We start from the raw sequence: 27444 nt of genomic DNA, 5'->3' as shown, positions 1-27444 counted from the left end.
TTTGCACTCAAGCTCCACTATCTTTTCTTGTTCTTCCATCTCCAGCTGTAGTCCTATGCATCATAGCAAGAGACAGCTGAAGAAAAAAACCTGAATTCATTTTCTTAGGTTAAGTGGTCTCACTCTTGGATTCTAGAGGGTTGTCAATGAACTTAAAATCAGCTCTGTCCATGCCAGGTCTCTTCCCTCTCCACACATAAAATATAAACTAGAATGGGACACAAAGGAGTGCAAACAGTGATGTGAGCTACATTTGGGCCATAGTTCACTAGCTGAGGGGTTTTGCTGCAGTTTCTATACCTACAGCACTAAAATGTAACAGTTCACATTTCATACACCATGTATATGGCTGGAAAATACTGACAAAGTTTTTTATGGTATCCATTTTTGAGGTTGTCCTGGGGTGACTTTATGATGCTTGACAGAGGTGTAAGAATTGTTTTCTTCCACAATGTGCAAAATCCCATTTTCTGCCTTTTTTCCTAAAGAATTACTTGAACAATTGAATGCTATTTACAATAAATGATGATAAAAAGCACATTGCATACAAAAGTAAAACAAGTCATGTCTGTTCCCACAGCACATGCACAACCATATTTGAAAAATGACAACAGACTGATGGAAGACAAGTGGAAAAAAATACCCCAACTTATTTAAAAGTTCAAATAAGAAACTGAAGATAAGATGCTGAGAAAACACATAAGAATTCATAAATGTAGCTGCAGTGGTCCAAAGTCTTTTGATATGGTGTCATGTACAGCCCATGGAAGGGCAAAAAAGACAAACTGCTGCTAAGAACACAGGTAGAATATTAGGTAGAGAAACTTAGGACAGATAAACAGATACTGCAAATCTCATCTAATCACATTACTGGATGTATTGAGAGTCAAAATGCCAAATGAAATCTGTCATAGAAGCAAGAGAACAAAGTGTTTTTGTAGCTGCAACTAATGAAATAGTGGTATAAAGAGAAACAGAGAATAACATAATGTTCTGCTAGAGACAATAAGATGTTCACTGCTGCTGCCCCTAACAAGTTTTGCATAAATTCAGTCTAGAGAAAATGCAGAGAATGACTGGGAGCCCATCTTAGGACTCTGGCTGAGCAGCTACATTCTACTGCATCTTTCCATTATAAAGTAAGATTATATTATACTAATAGTGGTTTAAGTTAAGCCAAGGAGATCCTCAAAACATTCTGTCCCCACTGTGTTGGGTCACATACTGTACTTCTTTGAAAATTCATTCATTTTGAAAATTCAGACATTTCATGCAGTAGTCAGTGTTACATTTATACTTAAGGTGAAGGTATTCGAGTTACTTTTAGAACAAAAGGACCCCAAAAGACGGACATTCCCACAGTGGTTAATACCATTCTAAATATAGATTCCATAGATTAACAGATTTAAATCCAGAAAGATTTATCTAGTAGTGATTCTAATACATTATTTATATCCTCCTAAAACAGCTTACTTTTAGAAACCAGATCAATCTGTTGTGCTGTGCTGCAGATGGAAACAGCAGCATATTGTCACAGCAACTACAAAAATGGTGCTCTGCCTTTCAGTTTAGTGTTTCCCTCCCTGATGAAGAGAATTGATCATCTAGGAGAATTCTTTCTGTTCAGCAGTTTCTCTAATGCATAAACCCAAAATTCAGTTTGCTAATACACCGAAAGCAGTATTCCTCTTTAGTGTAACAAAATTAACATACTCAATTCAGTCTGGATTTTGGACCTACCTCAAAAGGAGGTACTTAACAGTACAAACTGCATCATTATGCAGCCAAGAGGAACTACCACCTGTGTCCACATCTACTCTTTAAACAACTTTTTCACCTTTTTTACAACCTTGTCTGTAATGTAGGAAGTGAGATGGACCACCAAATCCACTTCATGGGTTTTTCTGGAAAAATGCAAATGATAAAACCATTTCAAATTGCCCACATGCAATGCTGCCTTTTTCTCTTTGTTATTCTAGAATTCTATTTTCCAATATTTTCAATAAAACAAACAAGTAGTTCACTAAACCACATATTTGATATGCATCTGAGTAGAGGAATAAAAGCAAATTAATCTGACTGAAGGACAGCAGGTCCTACGCAGGAGGACACGTTGCTTCTGATTGTGCCAGTGCTGACTGGTCTGCTACAGTGGGGCTTGGTTTCTACAGATTTTTGCCTTATGACTTGTATCTGTCCCTATTACAAAGCTACTGTACAGCATTTCACATTTAGGAGTCCCCAGTGTATACCTAATTTCCTAAAATTTCCTAAATACTAGCAGTTATCGGAATAAAACTTACCAAATCATAAATTTTAGCTGGAATGAAAAAAGAGATCAGAAAACACTGAGGAAACACACAAAAAAGGAAGATTGTAAATTTGTTTCCATACAAATAATCAGCTTACAGTTTTTAGCTTTTTCTAGAAGAATGACTGGCACACCGTTTTTACCTTCTCCCAAGAATCATAAGAGTAATGTTTCATGCTATTCATACATGTTTGTTTGTTATTTTTTTTTAACAAAAATTTTGCTACACCCAATTGGAACACAGTCAGAATGCTCCAGAGCCATCTATTCTTTCCAGTTCAGGAAGCCCACCCAATGTAACACTCCACACTGCCTGGTTTCTTTCACTATTTAATGTATTTTAGTTCCCTAATCATATGCAACCTTTTTGATGTTTTAATGAATGTTCTTTGCTTTGTTTCTTATTAATTAAATCGTTTCTGTGACTTATTTTCTTAATCTCTAAATTGCTTGGCTTGAAAACTAGTATGACAAGAAAAACAGTGGGATAAGCAGACAGATGGAGTTTTGTTTTTGTAGTAAAGAGCATTTCAGAGTTGCACTATAATTCCAGCTCTCCTTTTCCTGAGACATACTAATTATAATCTGAAAATGGAAACTGAGATATTTTAGATTACATCTTTTTTTGATTTTCTAATTTAACTTTTTTAAAAGTCCCTGAAATTCTTGCTTCTTATACATTTTTGTGTGTTTGTGTATTTGTTTTTGTTTGGTAGGGTTTCTTTTGGTTAGTAAGAATTTTCTATTTCTCAATTTTCTATAAATCTTTTATTGAAACATGAATTAATTTTTTTGCTTTCATAGAAGAAAGTGAGAATCATCTTTCTTCACCAGTTGCTTCCTCTCAGTTTCCCTTAGCTAAAACCCCATAGTAGTTCCCAAGCTGCTAGCTAATTATTTTCAATTTGCTTCAGGATCTGTATTAGCAGTTCACTTTAGCAAAAGGTCTAAATCCAAAGCAACACTCAAAATAGCTTTTAAAACCTATTGAACAAAATACAAATGAAAGAAAAAATGCCATTACATTTGGGAGAAGCATCAAATTACTTATTTAGTTGAGTGTTCACAATGTCAAATATTTATTTGATTGTACATAGTTCTACTAATCATACAAGATTGATTAGTCTAAGTAGTGCAATCTCTCCTAACAGTGTAGACAGAAGAAAATGAGATATACCAAGTATGAAAATGAGTTCTCCTCAACTTTTTGACCTACAAATATTAAAATTTGATTAAACTTTTGTCAAAGTTTTGGATTTTTTTTTAATAAAGACTACAGGGATAAGGTCTTGTCTGTCTAGTGAGTGAGTTTCTTCAGACTGATAGCATTTTCAAAAAGGTAAGATCATTAACACATTAGGACATTTAATTTCTTAATTTTCAATATGTCCATATGTTTTCTTGCTCATACTCCAATCTCCAGCCTTTAGAAACAATACATCCTATCTCCTAATGCTCAAATGAAAGGTAAAGTAACTTTAAATAGAAATTTGATTACAAATTACTAATAAACGGAACTGACAAATTTCCAGCTTTCTCACATAAAGCAGATATACTATAGAAAGCAAATTAAAAGAGAAATAAACCCCCCCATAATTCTAAATTGTAGTAAATGTGAAACATGTTTAGCTAAATAATCTATAAAGGAAATCACTCCCATCTGATGTGTAATCATTATAATTTAGTATAAATTATAATAAAACATTAGTGGATCATGTGATATCAGAAAAAGCAGTGTTTCAAATAAAATCTTGGCAACAGCTAGCTTTAAAAAGTGATGTCTTTACAGCTTTACAGACGTAAAGGCACTACATCATGGCATAGGAAACTTATGTTGTATCTAACTTTTTGGTATAAACTTGATTTTTTGATGTTCTTGTGCCCAAAAGACTGACAGTTTCTTCAGAAGTAACAGTAGGTGCTATCTTTTGTTACTTCTGAATTATTTCCTTTATTCTGAAATGCTGTTACCAAACAATATCTCTTCAGTATTTTGCAGTACTATATATAAAAATCCCTTTCATTAATTTGTTACTTTAACTTTGCAATCACCTACTAGAATCACTGACTGCTTATCAACTGCAGAAACCATTTATATGAAATCTGATCTGTTCTATTAGCATGATGTCTTTTGGATGTGTACAATGACTTTTTCTCAGTGACTGCCTGCATAATGAAAGAAATGTAAAGAAAAAAATTATTTTCGGATAGCATTATTTTCTCCCAGAAGCAGGCATAATGAAAAAGGAATGCTTTGGAGCTGAATACTACTAAAGTTAATGGGAGGTTGTGTATTAAAAACATTCATAGACACATTGACTGCTACAAAGCATAAAGAAATGGCTGTGGTTTCCTCATCCCTGGAAGTGTTCAAGGCCAGGCAGGATGCAATTTGAGCAACATGGGCTACTGGAAGGAAGATAGAGGGGTAGAGGGGTGAAAATGAGATTATCTTTAAGATCTCTTCCAGTATAAACCATCCTATAATTATGATACTGTAAAATAGCAGAGATATTTAATTCTCCCAGGTTGTGGGATTTTTTTTTTTTCTTAAAAAAAGGTAAATTTCAAGAATCCTCAAATCTACATAAAAACCACATTTAATTTACCTCAGTTAGATGTATTCAGAGAATTTAATACCCTGAAAACTAATCAGAAATACAAGCCTACTCAAACTCTTAGTCACTGAAATGAGTCAGTAACAATTCACAGAAAGGAAGAACTAGGAGCACAAAATTCAGGTTTTTTTTTTTGTAAAATTATACCTTAAATTCTCTCCTTACTGTGTATTTGACGTTGTTCTTCTGGTTACACACAGTAAAACTCGTAATATGAAAGCACTCTTGTATTATTGTTCCTACCATTGTTGAACTTTGATTTTCATCTGCCACAAAGCATCTTATGTAACTGCAATTTAGTGTGCTCTTCACTCTGTCTATGTAATAAGAATCCCTGCTGAAATCATGGGATTCACCTAACTGCACAATACTGCAACCTACCTCTGTGAACAGGTCATTGTCTTTCTCAGCTGAGAGACTGCAAATTTCATAAATTCTTATGATCTAAGCTGTCTGTGAGCTTCTACAGAAACTAAAACAATAGTTGCTAAACCTTACAGTTTATAAAATGAAAAAAAGCATACATGTATGGTTTTAGGCTGATCATCAGTATTTTCTTGGAAGAGCAATCAATATAGCCTTGGAACAGCAGAAAAGTTTCTGTGGTTACCTGTTGAAAAAACAATTTTTTTTTTCCCCCCCCAGACAGTCAGCTGTAAGTTATGCAATTAATTTCAGTGGGCTGTTTCTTTCTTTTGTTGCTTTCATTCAGCAAGATACAGTCCCTGTGAGGATGGATCAGGATCTTATTTGCGGCACGGGCCATTACCGCAGCAACTGACCCTTTGGTCATGCAGCACTATGAGTACATGATGAATTAAGGAAGAGGTGGCTGCATTTGGAGACTTTCCAGTACCTTTTCAGAAAAATGACACATTACCAAGAATGCAGGAAAAGCATAAATATGTCAGTGAACATTATTGCCTCTTCTTAGCATACTAACCACCAATGCTGGCTTGGCACAGCAAGTAGCTGATGATTCCCTCCTTCTTTGGCAAGATGTGCATATAATGCGTAAAAGCTTATGGAATTTCACTCTGTTGAAATCATTCTATGCTATCTATATATCCTAAAAGCAATTTATAGACAATAACTTACTGTCTTAATAACATTTACTTCATTTAAATGAACAAATAAATTCACAGCACAGCCAGCTATTTTGGCCTTTATTAGAGCTACTGACAGTGCAGCTACACTATATTCTAGTCTAAATAACCTAGCTTCAAGATGATCATAAAATATGTTGAAGTACATACAGATAATCTCAGAAAATCCTGATATAGTGTTTTTATCCAGTAGCATCCTGAGCAATTTTCCCTCCTTCCCAACACAAGTGCCAACTTGTTTACAACACAACTCATAACAAAATGCATGCAAAGGTTCTTCCTGAAAATTTGCTAAACTATCTATTCCACTTGTTATTATTAACACCAAATTGTATATAAGGCATATCAAACAGAAGAAGAGGTCAGGTAAGAAAATACCCTCAAAAGCTGTAATCACAAATAATGGCATAAAAAGACTGCAGCTAAAAGTAATTAAAACTCTAAAATGTTTACATTTAGATGCTTGCAACAGGAGATTCAAGTGCACCTCAGAAAACAGTAGCTTTTATATTCTATTTTACTCAGATACAATTTCCACAGAAATCACAACAGTAGTTTTACAAGGTATGTCATGCATTTGGGCATGAATGCATCATTCTTAATACCTTCTTAATCCAATTATGATCAGTGACAGAATGAATGTGCTAATAACAAAGGTCACCATGTAGCAACAAGTTACAACCAGAGCTAAAGCAAAGAGAAACTTTGGCTCAGCAGCAATGCACGCCTGAAATTTCTCCCTCCTTTTATCAAAAAGTTAAAAAAGACAGTGCTTCATGTACCCACACAGCCCTGAAATGCTGCATTGCTGCTAAAGGAACAACCACTGGCTCAGCACTGAACTTGAAAGGCATCAGGGCTGAGGCTAGCCATGCTTGCTATGACTGATTTCCCTTGCCTTGCTTGCTGCTTGTCTTTACTTTGTTCAGCTGGGACAGCAATTTCTCTAATTAACCAGATCTCTGCTATGTTATACTTATCTTTCTGTGGTACAACAACTAACAGTAGTTATTCCATGTATAAAGAGATAGTTGCATTGCTAATATAATGATGTAGGGTAAAGAAATGCAGAGCTGCTAACAATAGCAGAGGTCCTGAGAAATGGAGACCCAAGACCTGATTTGGAGAAGTATATGCATGGGATCACACTGGGGTTGGCACTGCAGACTAAAACAGTTATGAGAAACTTCTCAGAGGTCTGTTAAAGAAATGCAGGCTTGGCACAGAATTGGTTTTAAACATAACAAACAGAACATAGTAAATGTATCTTACATGCATAAAAGGCACCACATAAGGTACTTTGGATGTGGCATGAAGTTGCAGCTCAGTGGAGAGAGTGAAGTTACAAAAGTGTGTTACCAAACATGCATTCTGTGGTAAATAAAAAGAAACCATCAACATGAACTCAATTTTACACTCAGTGAAAGAATTTAAACATAAGAGCTTCCTCTTTTGCCCTGTATATCCTCTTTCCTTATTTTAAGTAACTTCTCCAGGACTTCATATTTCCCTAACAAAGGTCTTAATTGAAACTTTCTAAGTAGTGCTTGCCTACTCTAGCTGTGGTTTCATTTCACTTAATTCTCATCCTGCTTTGCTTTGGTACCAACTCTAAATAATGTTTTTAGCCCCCCCAGCAGCCAGCTAAGAGATCCATAAGCAACCTGAGAATAAATCTTGTTATGAGTATCATCACAGAAAGACTGAATGAAATCCGAGTACATAAATGCACAACAAAACACATGAAGGATTTACAATTTCAATAAAAACATGACCATGCAAGAAAAAGAACTGTAAACCAATGTGTTCGTGAAAAAGAGATTTGTATGACGAAGCCAACTTTGGTCACAAGTTAAACCTTGAAAGCCTAGCACTTTCACTACAAGACTGGGAGCTGCTAGAAGGTATGAACTTGAAAACTCAAGGCTGTGGTGCCAGCAAGATACCAGCACCTGACAGTGTGGATAAACAATGCTGTATCTCACCCACCTGTTTATCCAGAGTTCAGATTATCATTGGGAGCATGAAGAGCAAGCTGACTTCTTGGAAACTGACCACTAGACATCTTTTTCAGATAAAACACTGCTGTTTTCAAAAAGATATAAAAGAGCCAGTGAAATGTCATTAAGAAATGAAGCAAAACTGCCAGTATTCTTCCCTACAAATCAGGATCCTTTCCAAGAGGATACTTCAGTATAGAAGCTGGCTACAGAACCTTACTCTATGTAAAATGATTGTGAGAAAAAACGCAATATAGCTGGAGATGTCATAAATGGTATTTTTCTGAGGACTTCCAGAAAACTAATACAAGCTTCCTCATTAGCAAACAATGTAAACATATAAGATACACACAAAATGGAATTTATAAAAGAAATACTTCATCTGCTTAACAACAGCAACCATAAGAAGAATCATTACTAAAACTGGCAACTCCTAGACTTAAGCAGGTATTATCACACCCTAACAATTTACATAATTAACACATGCTAACAATATAATCATACCCTAACAGAAGCCTAGAAGTCCCCCATGAACACAGATGTGCACACACACACACACAAAAAATGCAAGCAGCCCCTGCACAGGAATGAAAGAGCTGTCCTTTGCTGAACAGAGGAAGTTGGGTCCCTCTACTGTTAGCTAGCTAGTTCAGACCTGCATCTACACCTCAGAACCTGCATCATGCAAGCCTCTGGAGGAACCACAGGTCAGGAGCTCACAGAATTGCTCTTATTTACAATTTAGGTTTTATATACTTCAATTTAATAACAGTGCATTCTGCCATCACACAATGTTAATGGCTGAATCTGGCTTTTCTGCAAGACAGAAGAAAACCTTTGACAGATATTTATCACGTTACAAAACAATATTGGTAAAGCAGCCCTTGGATTTACAAAGAAATTCGAAAGTCTGAACAGGTTTGTTATCTCAGACTGCTTTTTAGAAAAGCTTTAATTAAAGATAAAAGTGATATACTCAGTACTTTTGAGACACCTTTGAAAATATTTACGTCATATCAGGGTCTGCTGCACTGAAGCAATTCTTAAAAGTGTACTTAAATATACTTCTCACTGCCATTCCTTAAAACTCCTTCACTCAATCCAGCCCAAAAATCTCCCAGAGATTTATGTTTTGGTTTTTTTGTTGTTGTTTGTGAAGTTTTACTGATTGCTTAAGCATATATGGTATGTTAGAAATCATGGTTACAAAGCACCACAGATCAGCTTTCTATTGGAAGCACCAGAGTGACAAAAATCTGCATTTTTACGAGGATTGTTAGAATACCAAATAAAAAGAATGAAAAGTAAAGCTTGCAAAAAAAAAATAAATAAAAGGATACCAGACTGACATGAAAGGCAAGCAGCCATGAAATGGAGTGCATGGCAGACGACCATTCCCATTTACATGCCAGGCTGCACACAGGATGTGACCTTCTAGACTAACATTCTCCTGGAAAGATACCTCAGCACTGGGAAACACAGCTGTACTAGACACATGTGCATCTTGACGCAGTCTAAGAAGCAGACCCACTTAAATATTCCATGCCATGCTTGCAAACTCTCACCAAGGACGAAATAATCAATCCAAACCAAAGTATCTTCTTCTGAAAGCTGCCACCTGAAACCAACCACTTAGTTTACACACTAATTTTGATTTTTTTGTATTTTGTAAACTGTGTGTTTACTGATGAGAACTAACAGATTTATAAACTGTTTATAATTTTCTATATAGTATTGTAAGAGACTTAAAGATCAAAATTGCCTCAAAGACAGTTAAGCTCACCAAAGGATTTTGCTCATTATAGCAAACCATACCAAAAGGCAACTGCTCCTTGGTGACTGCCCTGGCTCCTTGGCCCCCACCCTGCCACTGTTGGATATGCCTTTGTGAATTCCAGGAAATCTGCACAATAAATGAAGCCACACAGCAAGAACTAGAGATAAGAAAAAGGTGGTAATTTTGTCCTATAATCTCAGACTAGGAAGAGGTAGACAAGCCGGGGAAGCACTGATAATGAATACAAAGAATCCAGAAGGAGAGCCAGCTCAGCAACTGTGCTGAAAATCAGCTCTGACTGGGTCCAGCTCTGAAGAGGGATGCCATGGCCCACTGACTCAAAAGAAGAGGGAGACTGAGCATGGGACTAATCAGCATTGGAAACAGGCAAATCATTTAACCAAGAGAACAGGAGCACTGTGTACCCAATGAGTATTAACACCTTTTTTTTTGCTAAAGTGTACTAATGGGGAGAAGTTTTGAGTGACCTTTGACCCCCACTACTGAGAAGACCAGAAGAGGACCAATGGGGTGACATCTAGAACCACAGGTGGTGATACCTTGTTACTTAAGCTGCCTCTCTCAGTCTTTTTCACTCCCCTCCTCTCCTTTTCTATTTCTTTGTATCTTTCTCTACCTCCCATTTACTGTTAAATGAAATTCATACTATTGCCTTCAGCATATGGTCTTGTTTGCACCTTAATTTGGGTAGAGGAGTCTCTCAAATAATGGGATGTTAACATTATTTTATCATAGTTGGCACTGATCTGAATGGTCTTTGACAATAGTACAGTTCCCTCTAGGGGGGTTGTGTTGTTCCTTCCCTGGGAACTCTTAGAAACTTTGCCACAGCTTTCTTCTAAGGAAGTTTATGTGTTTTCTCTTGTGGGAACTTTAGAAAAAAAAAAATGGCCGTCCAGGATGGCCAGTGCAAAAAAAGTATTTTGTTATCTTTCCTTGAAAAATTTGCTAGTTTCCCTTCTACCCCGCAGATGGGTTGACACAAGAAAATTGAGCTATTGGTTCCTCATAATGAACTATTGGTTATTCAAAAATATGAAGATGAAATACCCTGTGAAATAAATATCCCTACAAGATTTGGTGAAAGAGTAAGTAAGAGTAAGCAAGTTAAATAAGGAAAACGAAAAAAGAATACAAGTAGATGCACTGCTAGCTGTCAAGCATGATGATGCCCAAGAGCTTTGGAATGTGCATGAGACGGAGAATCTTAGGAGAAAAACTGCAGGATACAGAACCTCTAACATTCTCTGAAACATGATCTTATAAATTGACATTTTTTGTTAAATGGAGAAGTTGGGAGATAGTGCATGAGTCTGCTGTTCTGCTAAAGAGCAAAACATACCATTTGCATTGGCATCTGATAACATGTTGATGCTTAATAAAAATTGAAACCACAAATGATTGCCAGGATCAGCAAACAGCTACTGAAATGGTGCCTTATACAACTACTAAGATATCAAAGTCTGGCCATAAATCAGGTAAGATTGAAAGCCATTAATATTAATGCACTGGGATACTGAAAATCTGGGTATGCTTCCAGGATGGCAAAGAGGTAAAATCGTTGGAGTAAATTGAGCCAGTGTTATCTGCCAAACTGTTAAGGTTAATTCATGGCCCCTGGGTAAGAAGCTGAAGTCTGCTAATCTTAACCCTTAAAGAAACCTTGGTTAAGCAATTAAAGCACTCTGTAATTCATAAGTAGTGACACTTGTCAAATTTTTACAAGCAGTCTCATTCCAGACATTACATTAAATGGAGGAAATCCTTGTGAAAAGATAAGGGAAGCAACAAGAGGAGTGCACCAAATGCTTCATGAAACAGAAGTTAAAACTCTCTAAGGGGTAACCTACCAGGGAAATTTGTGTTGCTTTCTTTCTCTAGGAGTGTCAGCATACTCTGACAGGACTGAAGATCTAAAGAACCAGCTCAGAGTGGATGAACCACTGGATTTACATAAGAAAGCTCACAGAAGTCAGCTAAGAAGATATGATAATGACTTTTCCTTTAGGGCCTTTAATCTTTGTGGTAGATACCGGAGATTTGAATCAACACTAGATGGATTTTCTATCCTCTAATAATCTGTCAGTAGTAGGCTGAATTTTCACTTTTCTTTTTATAGGAGTGTGCCAACATATGAGACTGAGCTGCATGGAACCGATGAAACTTTTAATTGCCATCATAATTTCTTGTATTATCACCTTATTAATGTTTGTGATTTGTTTGTGTTTTCATTGCAAGTGAACTAGTTGGGAGACCATATATTAGTCAAACCATTTTATGTGTTGTTAGTTTGATTTTTTTTGCCAAGATTATTTTGTCTTTTACTGGGAAAAAAATTGTGTGGGAAGAGTTTTAACTTTTGTCTCATGAATGTGTAATTTTGTCTAAATTAAATTTAGCTTGAGAGTTGGCATAAGATTTTATATTTGGAATCATACAAATATGTATTAATCAGTTCTGCCTCAGAAGGGTTAGATTTATGATGATTTGGCCAAATTTTTCAGTTATTAATAAGTGAGCTGAATAATCCTAATGAAACAAAAGAAAATGTTCCATGGGAAATGGGTGATAATTTCCTTTCTAGACCAGAAGGACAAACAGCCATGGACTGCAAAAGGGACATGGGTAAAATGTGTTTTTGTTTATGTTGTTTTTGTCTTTTCTTGTACTGCACACTACTTCTATCACTCCCACGGACAACCCACGAACTAAGGAAAGGTCCCTGGAATACAGTGTTTGAGCCACAGGGTGGTGTAAGGAGAGCCAGCTCAGCAACTGTGCTGAAAATCAGCTCTGACTGGGTCCAGCTCTGAAGAGGGATGCCATGGCCCAATGACTCAAAAGAAGAGGGAGACTGAGCATGGGACTAATCAGCATTGGAAACAGGCAAATCATTTAACCAAGAGAACAGGAGCACTGTGTACCCAATGAGTATTAACACCTTTTTTTTGCTAAAGTGTACTAATGGGGAGAAGTTTTGAGTGACCTTTGACCCCCACTACTGAGAAGACCAGAAGAGGACCAATGGGGTGACATCTAGAACCACAGGTGGTGATACCTTGTTACTTAAGCTGCCTCTCTCAGTCTTTTTCACTCCCCTCCTCTCCTTTTCTATTTCTTTGTATCTTTCTCTACCTCCCATTTACTGTTAAATGAAATTCATACTATTGCCTTCAGCATATGGTCTTGTTTGCACCTTAATTTGGGTAGAGGCATCTCTCCAATAATTTTCTTAGCTATCGAAAATTCAGAAAATCTGTACAATGATTTATTCTTTCAAGTAATATCTAAAGATTAAAGTGTTTGGAGAGACTCTAAGTGACATGATGGTGGAAATGCTCATATACGTTGTGCTTGTACATCATCATTTCACTTACCAAAACAATGGATCTGGAATTTTTAAAGTCATTTTAGGGATCTATACAGCTAAGAATTGTTATAGACTTATTAGAAAACAAGTATATTATATGTAGACATCCAGACTCTTAGCTTTAGAGACACATTTTACAAGAAGAAGTTTTCAAAAGGTCTCAATACCAGTTTAAGTCTTAAAGCAAAACATAAACCCTTCCCAAAGAAGAAAGAATATATGCATACTATACTGAGAAGACTCATAATATTTCCCAGACCCATTACATTTTCAAGCTAGATCTCACACACAATTGAGGGAGACACTCTCTAAGTATTCCAAGTATTCTAAGTACTCTCTAAGCTCTTAAGAGAGCTTAAGTCTTGAATTCACAATGACAAACCTACCCAAAGCAGGAATAAATTGCTTGAGTAGATACAACTTCTCTTATTAGTTAGCATGTTTGCTTTTGATTACCGCACAGTTGTTTTGTTGCAGGAAATTTATGATGAGAAATTTTCTTTCAAAGGCATATTATCATTAGTAATTCTACTAAATTTGAGAGCAAACCAAAACTGTGTTAGTCATTTTATAACTTTATATACTTCCCAGCCTTCCACCAAAAGTTGTGACTGCCTACGGCCTTTAATTCTATTCTGCTTTAGATGGTTTAAAGAAGGAAACCATTACTGTACAATTGATAGGAATATGTAAAAGTTTGTGTTAGATTGCAGACAAAGTATTTATCTACTAAAGACTAATATTTTAAATAGCAGTTACCAACTGTATTGAAAAATAATTGTAGTAATTGTAAAGAAAAATATTTGTCCTACAACAAATAATAAATGCATTTAAAACATTAATTAACTGTAAAGTTAACTCAAAAGGCCATTAGTTTAAAGTTAGAAAATTCTGACATGGTAGGGTTTCTCATTTAGAAGATTCAAATATTTAGTTTTTCTTTAATCCCACTGATGAAATTTCACTATGTTTTTCCCCACTTCAAATTTACTATTACATCCCAAAATAATAAGAATGCCAAAGAAAACCCATCATGTTTTGACTTTGAACAGAAAGAAAACTGGATATGATGAAATTAGAAAAAATCTACACATAGGAAGGGGTCATATATCTTTGCTTGCCTGATACCTGCCTCTAGACAGTTCCACATTAAACCAGTACTAAAAGACAACATGAAAAAAAAGTCAGAATGATTTCTAAAAGTAAGTCAATCTTTACCAAAAAACAGCATAAATAATTTTAAACACTTACTCGCTTCTGTAGACATTGCTCTCTCATTCTCTGTTTTCTCCTCAGGCTTTTTGACTTGTCTCTTTCTCTCTTACTCAGCTTTTGGTTGAAGGAAATACTGGTAGGCTGCACAAGACCACCAGGTGTCATGTACCACTTGTCTTCTACAGCCCTTGTAGGCGAGGAAAGATTCATCAGAAATGGGGACCCATCAGCAATGACACTCCCAGAAGATTGCCTGGTAACTTCAAAATCACACTCACTTTCTGTTTCTCTGTGTAGTAATGTGGTAATGGAAGTAACTTTAAATTGGTTTTGTAGTATGTCAGCACTGGAACTATTCAGATCCTGAAAAGAACTACCATCTTTCCTATTGGACCCTAATTGAAAGCTCCCTTGTATGTAAGCGGGTGGATTTTCATTTTGGCCACAGTAAAGTGTTCCCATGTTGCAAGTTTCATATAACACAGATGACAAAACAAGTCTTTCTCCAGTATTTAAATCCAAGCTACGTGATCTTCTGTGAAAAGGTTTTGCAGTGTATGCATCTTTTACAGGACAGGAAGAAGGGAGACTTCCTTTTTGATTTAATGCCTTTAAGGGAAGTTTTTTGCTTTCTATCTCATATCTGGGAGCTCTTACTTCTAGACAAAGTGCTTCTGCTAATCTGCCAGCTTCATTACTACTTCCAGCTGCATAGGAAAGTCCTTGATTTTTGATTTCTAAAGTTGCAGTTACTACTTCATGGCAGTTATCCTTGTTAAAACCAGACTGAATTTTGAGAAGCAAATGTTTTTCTGATGATTTTGACAATTTAACAGACAAATGTGGCTGATGCTCAGTCCAACTTTTGCAGAAATGTCTATTTACTAGCTGTCCACTGGAACATTCTTTGTTGCAAACAAAGTTAAAGCCCCCTAAGCAGGCCTCACAGAACGGACAGTGCAGTTTTCCAATTGTCCACTGTGCCTATTGACAAAAAGAGAAAAAAAACAAACAAAAACCACACATGTTCACCGAAAATAAATTAGCAATAAATAAATACTGGAGTTATTTTCTCCCTTAGTAGGAAGACTTTCTTCTTGTTTTTCAAACACAATAAAAGACACTTCACAGCAGAAAGCAAATCCATGATAAATAATGTTCTGGTCAAATCTCTGCTTGCTACAGTGATAACTAATTCTGAGAAAACTAAAACACATATTGTGAAATGTAGATGCTTTGAAATATGTTTAAAATTTATTGACAGATAGTATAATACTGCAATACTAATGAAAACATTAGGTCTTTAAAGCAGTGAAATCAATTTCCCAAGTTAATCTGGAACTGGCAAGCACAGCTTTTCAGCTGAGTGTTCTGAATGCTGATACATTTGTTGCATACTAAATACAGTGGAAGAAGATTTCTTATGAAAAGAATGTGGCTTTTCACTTTGATTACCCCACAAGAGCTTAAAATGGTATTTTTATTTTGGTGTATGTAGCATAACAACATAATCTCTGTGTAGATACCATGACAAATCCTTAATAATCTATATATAAGGAGACAGTTATTTTCATTATTTATAATTCTATTAATTTCTTTTCAACCCTGAAGGCACTTTTTCAAAAGGAAATACATATCAAAGATCTATAAATGCCTACATATTAATACAACTCTTAGTCCTCCTACATATTTAGACAACTATTAGTATTTTCAGAAATTATAATCATCTGTCAGGAGCACTGTTGAGGACTAAAATTATGCAAGTGTTTGTAGGATCAAAGCCCAGGGGAGAAAAACATTATCAACTCCAGTCATACTTCACTAACTTGAGTGTCTAAAGAACCATGAATACGGAAGCTGCCCGACATTTCCAGTTTAAGCATTGTTTTCAGTTACAAATGTTCCTCAAGGTGATTTGGAAAGGTATGTCCATAATATAAGGATGCTTGTCCTATTGAAAGCTGCAGAAAATGTCAGAAAAAACAATTTAGCAGTTTCATAAAAAACTCCAGCAACTTTTGTGGAAAAACCACACACACACACAATGCCAGAAGTTCTGGAAACACTTATTTGAGAAACTTACTCCTGCCTTGTGGGTTAAAACCTCAAAATTACACAAAATATCAAAGATGTATCTTTCATTGCACCAATGAGAATCTATTTCAATCTGGAAAGGTTTGTAGCTTGGAGAAAAAATAATAGTTTACATATAACTAAAGGCTTTAAAATTCTTGAGAATTCAGTAAACATGCACAATCCCTCTCAGTTTATAAGGCTGACCAGTGTGTACAAAGGCCATGCCTAATGAAGAATTAAGCTTGTTTTGAGACTTAGTCTTAAGTCTCCCACACTCCATTTCCCAGATGCCAGGGTCTAGACACTAAAATTAGGGGAAAAGCACTTTCCAGTGACTTTATTGGGTCTCTCTAGCATAAAATAGCATCCTGAATCTTCAAATGGAGAAAGAGAGTGATTCACGAAAATTAAGAAGGCTAGAAGCCTGGAAAAAATGGATGTGCAAGACACAGTATGGAGGAAAAAGGACATCTCCTAGGTCCCATGTGTACAGAGACTGGGAGATGAGGTGTGGTACCAAGGAGCCTGGGACTGATTTAGCATGAGTTTGGCAATGGAGTGTGGAAGCACTGACTCAGTAAAAGATGTAACAGCCTACTAGTGGAGGAGGTGGTAGGGGGAAAATCAGCAAGATCTGAAAGGGAGCTGAGGGTACACAGATTTAGTGATGGACTGCATAAAGAGGAAAAAATGGAAATGGCTGGAAAAAGAAACCAAAACAAGGGATAAGTGATGGGTAAAAGAAAGTCCAGGTCAATAAAGGTCACTAGCAGCACTAGCTACATATTTGTAATTATTGAAGATTATCTATATATTAATATGTACATGAAATCCAAGGAGATTGGTTAAGAACAGGGACAGATGGCAAAAAAGAACTGTCTGGGAAGCAGTGGGTTTTTACAGCCTGCAAATAGATTTTGCACTTATGTAAAATGATTTAGCCTTTGATTCAGGAGTCATACAGGAGAAAATAACACATGATCGCAAAATTATTCAGAGCCCAGGAGGATCTGGAGATAAATCAGAATTGTTTAACACCCCCACCCCCCCCACATTTATCCATAAAAACACAGGATCTTGCCAGAGGAGACAAAGTGAATGAGGCAAGAGTTCCAAGCATAATAAGTGATACAATGAACACAATGATGTCTAAGGTGCACGCAGAAAATTGCATTGTCTGCCTTTCTCCCCAGAGAAGAACTGCTCCTCTGCAACCTTAAGCAAATGTATCAAGCAGTCCACAGGCTTTGTATTTCCTTGGTCCCCAATTTGACCCTCCAGGTTTTCAAATGCAGAAGCTAAAGGTCCAAAAGAATAATTTAAGAGCTAAAGGTGAAAAGAATATTACTATCAATATTGAATGCAATTATACTGAAATAATTTAAGAGGCAAAAAACCTGTAAAAAACTGCCTCCTTATTATTGAAGAGTCATGATTAGGCAATATTGTAAAGTGAGGAAATAACTCATGAGCTGTAATTTTCAAACACACCTCCAGGATTAGTGTTTCTGAACATAACTACTCTGTTACGTTCATTGAAGTAGAAGAGACAGCTAATCTTAAAAAGTTTAATTAATTTTTAACAAAAAACCCAGATAGAGCAATACAAAGAAGGAAAATGAAGTTTTTAAAATTTTTGAATGCTTAGTTCAACAGTCATAACAATATTTTTTTCTTCATGCATCATCTTCATGGGTTTGCTTAGGGCAGAAATTACTTAAAATATAGTAAAATTTTACACTGAAGTCTAAGGAGAAAGGAATGCAAATATCATTTACTTATCAAAATCAAAGATTCTTAAAAGAAAATCTGTGCTGCAAAAAGTACAGCTTCTGCTTATTAGTATCTAAGCCCCAACATTAATTTCTAGATCTAAAACAACTTTAAGAAAACATCAACAGAAGTAGTCAGTACAACAAGAAATTTATGAGATGGTTTGTAATTTCAAATGTGCAGTTAAAACTCAAAAAATCTGTAACACTGGCTTGTCATCAGACCTTTGTATTTTCAGGAAGGTATCTATTTTCTATATGTATGACATAAGAGCACATTAAGTATAAGAGACTTAAATATAAAACACATTCCAAAAACTGATCTCTTAACAAACCTCCAATCCACTTTTATGGGGAAACATGCTTCTGTTGTCACTGTCAACCTACATGTTAGTACTGCAAGATATGATGATCAAAACAAAGCAAACAGCAAAGCCTAGGTAATAAATATAATATCAAGCATTGACAAACATGGAGCGATGCCCATGACATTTATGGAAAACCACAGACACATTCATCAGTTAAAGAGCAGGAAACAGAATTTATCACTTGTAGCACTTCTGCATATGTTAAAAACAAAACAAAATTAAACAACATTTAAGAGAGGAAAAGAAATCTGTAAATGGTAATGATAGAAGTTCCTCAGAAGAATTCCCTCAGTTAAAAGGTCTCTGTAAAATACATGGATCTAGCCAGAAAAGTGTCCTTGAAATTTGTCTCCTTAATTATTTTACATGTTGAATAATAAAGATGAAAGAAAAAAAAAATCTACCTTTTCAATGACACATTTCACCCACTCTGGAATGGCTTCTAAGTTTACATGCCATGCATTGCAAGAATTCTGAGCAGCAGCTGAAAGTTGTGGTATCTGTTAATAAAACAATTGTATTGGTACTCAAAATTTATATAAGCTTTTTTTTTCTTTGAATATAGCCAGAAGTCAGCTCCCCAAAGTCAGTAAACATTAGAAAATTATAAACTTCAAATATGATGTGCTTTTTTAAGCTAAAAATCAGGTAGATATCATCAATAGTTCTCTATTTCTGTATCTAAGAACATTGGGCAAACTCCACTGAGGAAATGTAGGTGTCTGGAGGTGGTTTTGTTTTGTTTAAAAGAGCAGAAAGTATGCAGTTGCAGGCCTTCTAAGAATATTTGGAAATTGATTTTAGAATCAGTGTAAGCCTGCATAATTTTTCAGCAAAGACAGAAAATATAGTTTACATGAAGACTGTAACCAGCAATGCACAAATGCAACAAGTGGAATTAATTTTCTAGTGCTTTTAGAATAAATAACAGAGTAACCAGTTACTCTGGTAACAGTCTAAAGTTTTTTTAGTTTAGACTTTAGAGTTTTTACTGCAATAATGTGATCAACTGAAGAGAAAAAAAAATCTAAAAACCTGTAGCATTTCAGTAATTGATACTAAAAAAAAAGTAATTACCTAACTAAAGTAGACATACAGGGATGGCTAAAATTATAAGGAAACTCTGGTGAGAAAGTCTTTAAAAGCAGTTGTTAAGATTTATGAATATGGAAAAGTGTGGATTTTATTAAAAAAAAATAAATTAAAGTCATTGGAATAAAAATTTCATTTTGCTAATAATTAAAAGTGTGACTACAGACAGAAGATAGAAGCTTTTAAAAATTCTCCAAGTATTGATAGAAGACAGATAGATCAATTTATCATGTCTATGCTGGATTTTTTGTCCTCTCTGTGAAGACTATCTGCACTTCAAAATGGATATAATTATTAGTGTTTATACTATGTTTGTAATTTCAACATTTGTTTTAAAATTTGTTTTATATTTTTTCATTCATAATTCAGCTACGTCTTTGACTGAAGGTCTAAAATTCACCTGTGAAAACATGCTAAAAACATTACTCTTCTTATCATAGTACTGTCTTTGCCTCCCAACCTCTTTAGATACAGTGCTAAATCACACTTTTTTATTTCCTATTGACATAACTGGAGAAGAAGCTGCTTCAGTCATGTGCACAATGATGGGTGGACCTCCACTCACAACTGAAAGCTGCACCATGGCGAGCTTGAAAAAAGATAACTCCTTCTTTTCACTACATTTTTTCCATGGAAGCAGGTGGAATTCATCCCTAAAAATCACTTCAACCCACACAAAAAAGAATCATCAAATATAAAGTGTGAAAATTATTCCAGAACTTCAAGTTCTGTAAGCAGAGTGATTAAAATGGGGTTTATGGAAAACACTATCTTGACCTTAAAAAGTAACTTAGTTTCTACACCTATTGGCTGTACACCTCTCTAGTGCCAGAAAGAACATTGTTGCATTACTAACGCCTTAATAAAAACATCACCACCTTCTCTTCTATTTGCTTTTTAACTTTGATTCAAGAGGCTGTAAGCCTTTTTGGCACATCTAGAAGAACCTAGGTCTTTATGATTAGTAGCTGCCATTATAAAACAGCAGGAAATACTCTGTCATAGTTTTATTCTGTGTAATTATCCTTCTGTTTATTTTAATAAAGATAATATAAATTACCAAGCAGGCCATAACCTGCTCAGGGTAGACTAATCTTCTGAACTGTTTTTGTGCGCAGACTATGGCCCATATTAAAGAAATGAAGAGCAAAATTTTCCGATTCTACACACAGTTAATCACCACAGTGGAAATTAGAATCAGTCTTAAAAATACACCTTAGACACAAATAATTGTCCTTTAAGAGATATTAAAACCAAAAAAAAATAGCTGCTTTGAAACCATCAAAACCAAATAGAAAATATATTTCTATATTACAAATGGTGATGCTCTATACAGGCTAGTAGTCAGGTGTCCATGAACACCAGCCTGCATGTTGCAGAACATGAAAGTTATCACTGGCTTGTTGAAGGTTATCATAACTTGGCTTCACTAAAATTACTTCCTACACTACTCTCTACAGAACTCCACTACTCTCTACGTAACTCCACAAGAGATTAATTACAAACTGAGGCTAAGTCTAATGCTTCTCGTTAATTTAAGATAAATGGCACCAGAAGAACTTACAAACTCCCTCAGAAGAAGCTATACTTACTTTGGATGTTTTTTTCCCATTACATTTTGCAAGAAAAACAGAATTTGCTATACATTTCCTACATCTCCAGCAACGTAGAACACCAGCCTCTTGGTTGTTCATTACGTCAGCTTGGGATTTTGCACTTCTGTATGCTGACCTGTAAAGACCACAAAACATACAATTTGGTCACCTGTTGAAACACCACTTTTGTCTTGAGACCCTGAAGTCCATAAATATTCTCACCACTGTAGAGGAGACTACTACTTACAAACATGCTCTGATCTTGTATAACATGCCATTTAGATTTTTTAAACAGTCACATTAAATAGCTGGTTTTATTTCTAGGTTGCACAAAGAGCTAGAAAGCAACAGCAACAAAACAATTAAAACCAAAATAAAATAAAACAAAACTGGCCAATAGATCAAATAAAAAACTTGTCCAATATTTGGACAAAAGAGAACTCCAGTTTTTCTGGAATATGTCCATCGGAATAAGTCATTGCTACCCTAAGCAATAAATAAACATACACACATATAATGCCACATAAGAATAATGAATGCAAACATAAAACTATAGATGACAGACTTTTTTCTCAGTATGTCCCTGAAGGCTTGCTCCCTTAAATTATTTTGTGTAAAAGGATGAGCACTACTGGTGTGACCATTTTTCATGGACGTGTATTAGCATCCTTGTGAAACAGGACCTAAATTAAGACAACCACAATAGAATACAAAAAGAGAAAAATAGAAAAATATTCTATTTTTCTCTTTTTGTGTCTTGTTGTGTCCTGATTGTCTCTCTGGTCCTCTCCAGCTTGTTCCAAAGTCTTCCCTTTTTGTCATGTTTTCTCCAAAGATCATCCAACTCTTCTTTTGAAGGACTTATGTTTTTACGCCCTTGTGCTAGCTACATAAAAAAAAATAAAAATTTCACCTACATGGCAGCTCAAGCCCTATAATAGAGTTAGGCCTACTCAGAATGCTGAAGTAAGTGTACAGCGCTCACTGACGGGCATACTGGAGTATAAAACTAAAAATCAGTGTCAAAAGTTTCAGAGTCCAAACATCTGACTTTGCAACTATTTTAACATTTAAATTTTTTTAGATTTCACTAAAGAAACTTTGAGGTATTCACTACAGGCTGTCTGAAGTGCAGTTTGTCTTGTTGAAACACACAGACTTGTATTTTCCCCATTTCTACCTTTCCTTTTTCTGACTTGTTTTCTGATTTAATCAAAGACAATGAAACACACAGAGAGGTTACGTAATGCATTTTATTTACATCTGACATCTTCGTTCATTCACATTTTTTACTTTTCTAAAAAAGCAAAGGTCTGAAATACAGTTTGACAAAGACAAGCAGAAATGTGTGTACATACAGCAGACTGTGTGGGATATGGGGTTATAACTGTTAAAACTTGTAAAAGCTTATGTTCACCAGAGGGCCCTGTGTGAAGGCACAGCTGCAGGACAGAGGGTTAGAAGTCACTTAGTTATCTTGGGGGGTGAGATATAGTTATGGACAACAACATAACTATATATGGAGTATATAGGTGAGATATGACTTGTCGACAGCACACTACAGCTGTGCCAGCCAATAGGTGCCCTTCTCCTTTTATGTTTTGATTTTGTCTGGTTGAGACTAAAGGTATAAAAGGTATAAACTTCTACATTAAAGTGATTTCCTTTGCATGCACAAAGAGGTCTGTGTCTTTGCTCCCCATTGCTACAACTGAGCTCAAGCGTACATTTTTAATAATCAGATCCACTCTCAGCTTAAAAAGTGAAATTAAGGAAAACAATAAACATTTTCTTGCAATATCACAATTAAAATGAAGTTTTGTTAAGGGTCTATTAACAAACCTCAGGAAAGCCAAGCAAAAGATCATGCAAACTAAGAACTTATACTAGTAACCTGTCTTGTTTTTGACAAAAATTGAATGATTCAAATGCTTTGACTTAAGCAGAAATTCAATTTTTATGTAACTTAAACTTTTTACTAACCCACATATGACAGTGCTGCTGCTTTTTGTATAAGACAAATTTCAAAAGTGGAATGTATAAAATAATGAACCTGTCTAGGAATGATTTTTAAAAAGTAAATTCATTCTCTGATGATTTTCACAGATACTATCACTTTGCTGTTATAACATTAGGCAACCACAGGGTATTGAGAGAATGATTATCAGTTATGAATTTCTTCATATCACTCACTTTAAAGCTGTTCTGTCACACTATATTAGGAACGGTGAAGCAGTACGAGATGACTCTCTTAGCTGCATTGTCCAAGAGAGCAAAGTTCATTATTATTAATCTTCTTTTATACACATGTTCAAGAAGGTCTGAGAGGTAAAACTCTCATTGGTCACTAAAGCAACACATCACCAGCATTGGTTAAATGGAACACCACCTCTTGACTAAACAACACTTGCAAATTGTTGTCCTTTACCAAGGACTGCTTGGATTCCTTTGTGTGCTTTCCCAGGCCAGAGTGAGAAGCCCATATGACTTAGTTTCGCACAGGCTCTGTTCCCTGCTTGCTTTTTGCATTTAGTATCCACACTGTTCTAATTTATTCTTCAAAAATTCATAACACACTTCTAGAATGAATTTAATTTTACGAATGTCCAGTGTGAGCCTCAATCTAAGATCAATCAGGATGGACTGAAAGACATTTCGCACGCACTTAGCTCAGACATTCTTTTTAGGTACAGCCATACCAGCATCTACTCAAATATCTTCTTGAAATGAGGTGATGTATACCCTGCAAAACTTATTATGCTGTATTTTTTTTTATCCAGATGATATATTAAGTGTCTTTGTACATTCTGTTCCCCTTAGAGAAAAGGATGTCTTGTTGAACAGCTACTTCATTTGAAGCTTATGACTGGAGCAGGGCAAAAACCACTTGGTGACGAAGACCTCTCAACAATCAGATATAAAACTGATGAATAAATGCATTTGCTATATTTAAAAGACAGGATTCAAGTTATACGAAAGCTGTCTAAGGATCACTGCCATTTGAGCTGATGTAAACATCCTTCTCATCCACATAATATCTTACAAGTTTTACTGCAAAATAAAAGGTCTTTTATTTATTTAGTTAGTTTAGTTGTACCCTTTGAAAGGTTCTTAGTTGAGCATGTATCTTTTATTTAAAATTACACTTACATAAGAGAAATAAGTGCATAGTATAAGTGTAGTAACACACAGAGCATGGGGTGTATTTTGTGTAACCAAGAGGGCTGATAGTGAAGTACACATGGAGAAAATCCAACTCAAATGGATACCTTTTTAGTATTATGGTACAGCAGGCTGAAGCATTCCTCTGGCCTAGGAGTATTTAAAAAGTAAAATTCCTGTAGGTGTATTAAAAACCTGCATGTGTCTTTTGCAATTCTTACAAAGGACAGAAGAAACACTACAGATGAACATTGCAGAGGTTTCTCCACATGTCATGTTTCTCATTTATCACACCAGCACTTACTTTTATTTTGTTTTGAACATAAGTTCAAATAAATGCATATGAACACAGGATTTGGAAGTGGGTTTTTTTGTTAAATGCAGTTTAACCCTAGTGTTTCGGATATATTTTTCTATGTTTCATTTGTCTTGGTTTACATGTAAAATTGTTAAAAGGCATCTTGTTCTCCGTCAGCAAAAAGGTTCTACATAAAGATAAAAGTTTTTCATTTGGAACTCCAAAAATAGTGTCAGGCCCTGAGTGGGCCTTTTCATCTTAGTACTAGGTCATGTGTGTTGTGGCTGTGTTGCTTTCAAGTCAGTTGCTTTGTGTGAGCTTATGTTTGCCTCCAAAACAGCATGCAGACAGATCAGAGTGTTAAAAAGTCTATATTTTTCCATGGCTTCTATCTGATGACCTTCAAACTCTTTTCTATTTTTTGGTAGCAGTAAAACCAGTAGCAGAGGCCTAAGGCTTTCTTTCCAAGCCAGTTTCAGTTCCCTTTCCTGGAAATCATTGGTCCAGTCTCTTAGAGACCTTCAATGAAGATTTTACAGCCTTCCCAAACTATTTCATTGTCTCTTTAACTTTTATTATTAACTTTTCCCCTAATACCGAAATGGAATTTTCTTGTAATTTCCTTTATTTGCTGTGAATGTAAAGAACAAAATTGCTCCTTTTCTTCTGTGCAGAACATTTTACAACTTTAAAAACGTATATTAGCTCCCCTTCAATCCTGTTTTTGAACTAAATACTTTTTTCTCTTTTTCCTCAGAGATAATGCTTTCTTGATCTCTAACTGTCACTGCTATTTTGTGAGCTCCTTCAAATGGGTCAGCTATTCTTGCTGCAATGCAAGTTCTGGATGCAGAACTCACTGAAGTTTTACCAGATGAGGAGACTAGACAGATTACATAAATTTTCAAGGGAAAAAAAAATCCTATTTATATCTAAATTTCTTATAAAATCCAAATTGTATAATGCATTATATTTTGGTCTTTCTGTCTTCAAAAAATATTGCTAAAAAACATGAAGTACAACTCCAATTAAAAATTCTTATATGTTCACAGTGAAGAACTAAACACAATCCCATAAATTTCTGTTGAAATCTGGTCTAGAATTTCAACTAACTTGTCCTTCATTCATGAACACATAAAAATGTGAAAATGAGTGTAGCACCACAAGCAGTTAACAATGTCATTTCTTCAAAAATCACCTGCGACCCCTTCAGAATTCTGCAGCCATTAAAATTACAATATTAGGTTGCAGCAAGAAACTAGGGCACTAAAACTTCAGCAATAGTTACTTAGAGTCTTGAAAAAAATCAGGTGTCAGCTTTGTAAGAGGATCAAAGAGAAAAGCTAAATGAGCTGTCCTGGCGAACAAGAGTCCATATCCCCAAGTTCCTGCTCCCAGATAAGGAGGAACTGATAGGTTACAAGCCAGAAAAACAACCACGGAAGACATTAGGGTACATTTAAAAACTTGTGGCTAGTTTCTGATCTCCAAAGTATTTCTGATTAAAGAAGCGCATTAACTAGTTCAACAATGTTTTTCAATAAAATAGCACTTAAGATGGGGAGGCAGAAAAGAAAATTTCAACAACTGTCTCCAGGCTGCCAAAGAGAAGCAGAAAGATATACCATCTACTTCCCTGCATCTCCTTCTCGTCTACGAACTCTCCTACCATTTCAGCCATTGTGCGATCAGCTTCGGTATCATGGAAGTTAGTAACAGTGATGACTAGTGGATGTCAGAGGGTGGCGAGTGTGATAATTTCTTTTGTAGCAAGACTAACCCCTGTAATTATAGGAATTAAAAAAAAAAAAAAAAAAAAAAAAAAAAAAGGTACTTGCAACGTATTTCTTGACTTGCTAAACCCCCTAGTGCATGCTGCTTAAGTCAACAGGTCTTCCAGCTAGGATATGGAGTGTGTAAACAGCTTTGACAGGGAACAGACCTGGCGGGTCACTGGACGACCACAGATCGGCGTGTTATCCCGTTTTATCCAAGAGATCCCAAGATCAGAGCTGTCTGTTTCATGCTCTTACACATACAGGCATTTGCTGTTGCACAAAGTGAAGACCGAAACAAGCAGGAATAGGGTGCCCTTGTCTCAGCATAGCGCGGGACACCAGGCTGGGCGCTGCCGCAGCCACTGCCCCGGACACCCCCGAGCCCGCCCAGGCCCGACCGGGCACGCCGGGTGCTGAGGGCCGGCGGCGGTCCCGCCGAGTTAACCCCGGGCAAGAGGAAGGCACGGACAGCCCGGCCGCTCCCTCGGCTGGGGGAGGGTGTCCGCACCGCCGCGCTCACCCCGCGCCCCCCGCGCCCCCGGCCCGGGCCCGCCTCGGCCCCACGGGGGGCTGCGGCGCCTCCCGCCGCCCCGGCCCCGCTCAGCTCACCGGGCCGCGCCGCGCGGGGCTGCGAGGAGAAGGCGACGGCACTGGAGGGACCGGGCGGGCGGGGAAGGGGTTGCGCAGCAGCAGCTGCTCCCGCGAACGGGAAGAGACGGGAGACAAACGGCGGCGGAAAGCGCTCCGCCAGCGCGGCCCCTGCACTCGGGAGGCACACGGCAGCAGCCCGGGCGGCCCAGGCGGCCGGCGGGAGACCCGCGGCGGCGGTGAGGCCAGCCGTACTGTCGCGGGGACGGGGGCAATGCCCGCTCCAGCCTGCGCCGC

The 27444-nt window shown here is 36.5% G+C and overlaps 1 protein-coding gene across 6 annotated transcripts in view; it reads right to left on the bottom strand.

Annotated features, from left to right (window-relative positions):
• Positions 1 to 26997, bottom strand: part of RNF180 (ring finger protein 180) — a 75108-nt gene extending 48111 nt beyond the window's left edge. For 3 of the 6 annotated variants that reach the window (XM_033520599.1, XM_033520600.1, XM_033520604.1), the window contains exons 1-4: positions 26724 to 26997; positions 21319 to 21457; positions 19039 to 19134; positions 14455 to 15402 (exon numbers count right to left, since the gene is read on the bottom strand). In XM_033520599.1, the coding sequence (XP_033376490.1) occupies positions 14455 to 15402; positions 19039 to 19134; positions 21319 to 21420 (1146 nt within the window). In that variant the 5' untranslated portion in view covers positions 21421 to 21457; positions 26724 to 26997. The remainder of the gene's footprint in view (positions 1 to 14454; positions 15403 to 19038; positions 19135 to 21318; positions 21458 to 26723) is intronic. The other 3 variants (XM_033520601.1, XM_033520602.1, XM_033520603.1) reach the window with 2 other exon arrangements.
• Positions 26998 to 27444: the final 447 nt, after the last annotated feature.

The sequence above is a fragment of the Parus major genome, chromosome Z (assembly GCF_001522545.3).
Source record: "Parus major isolate Abel chromosome Z, Parus_major1.1, whole genome shotgun sequence".
NCBI lineage: Eukaryota > Metazoa > Chordata > Aves > Passeriformes > Paridae > Parus > Parus major.
Note: the sequence above shows the minus strand (reverse complement) of the source record. Positions and strands in the feature narration are given on the sequence as shown.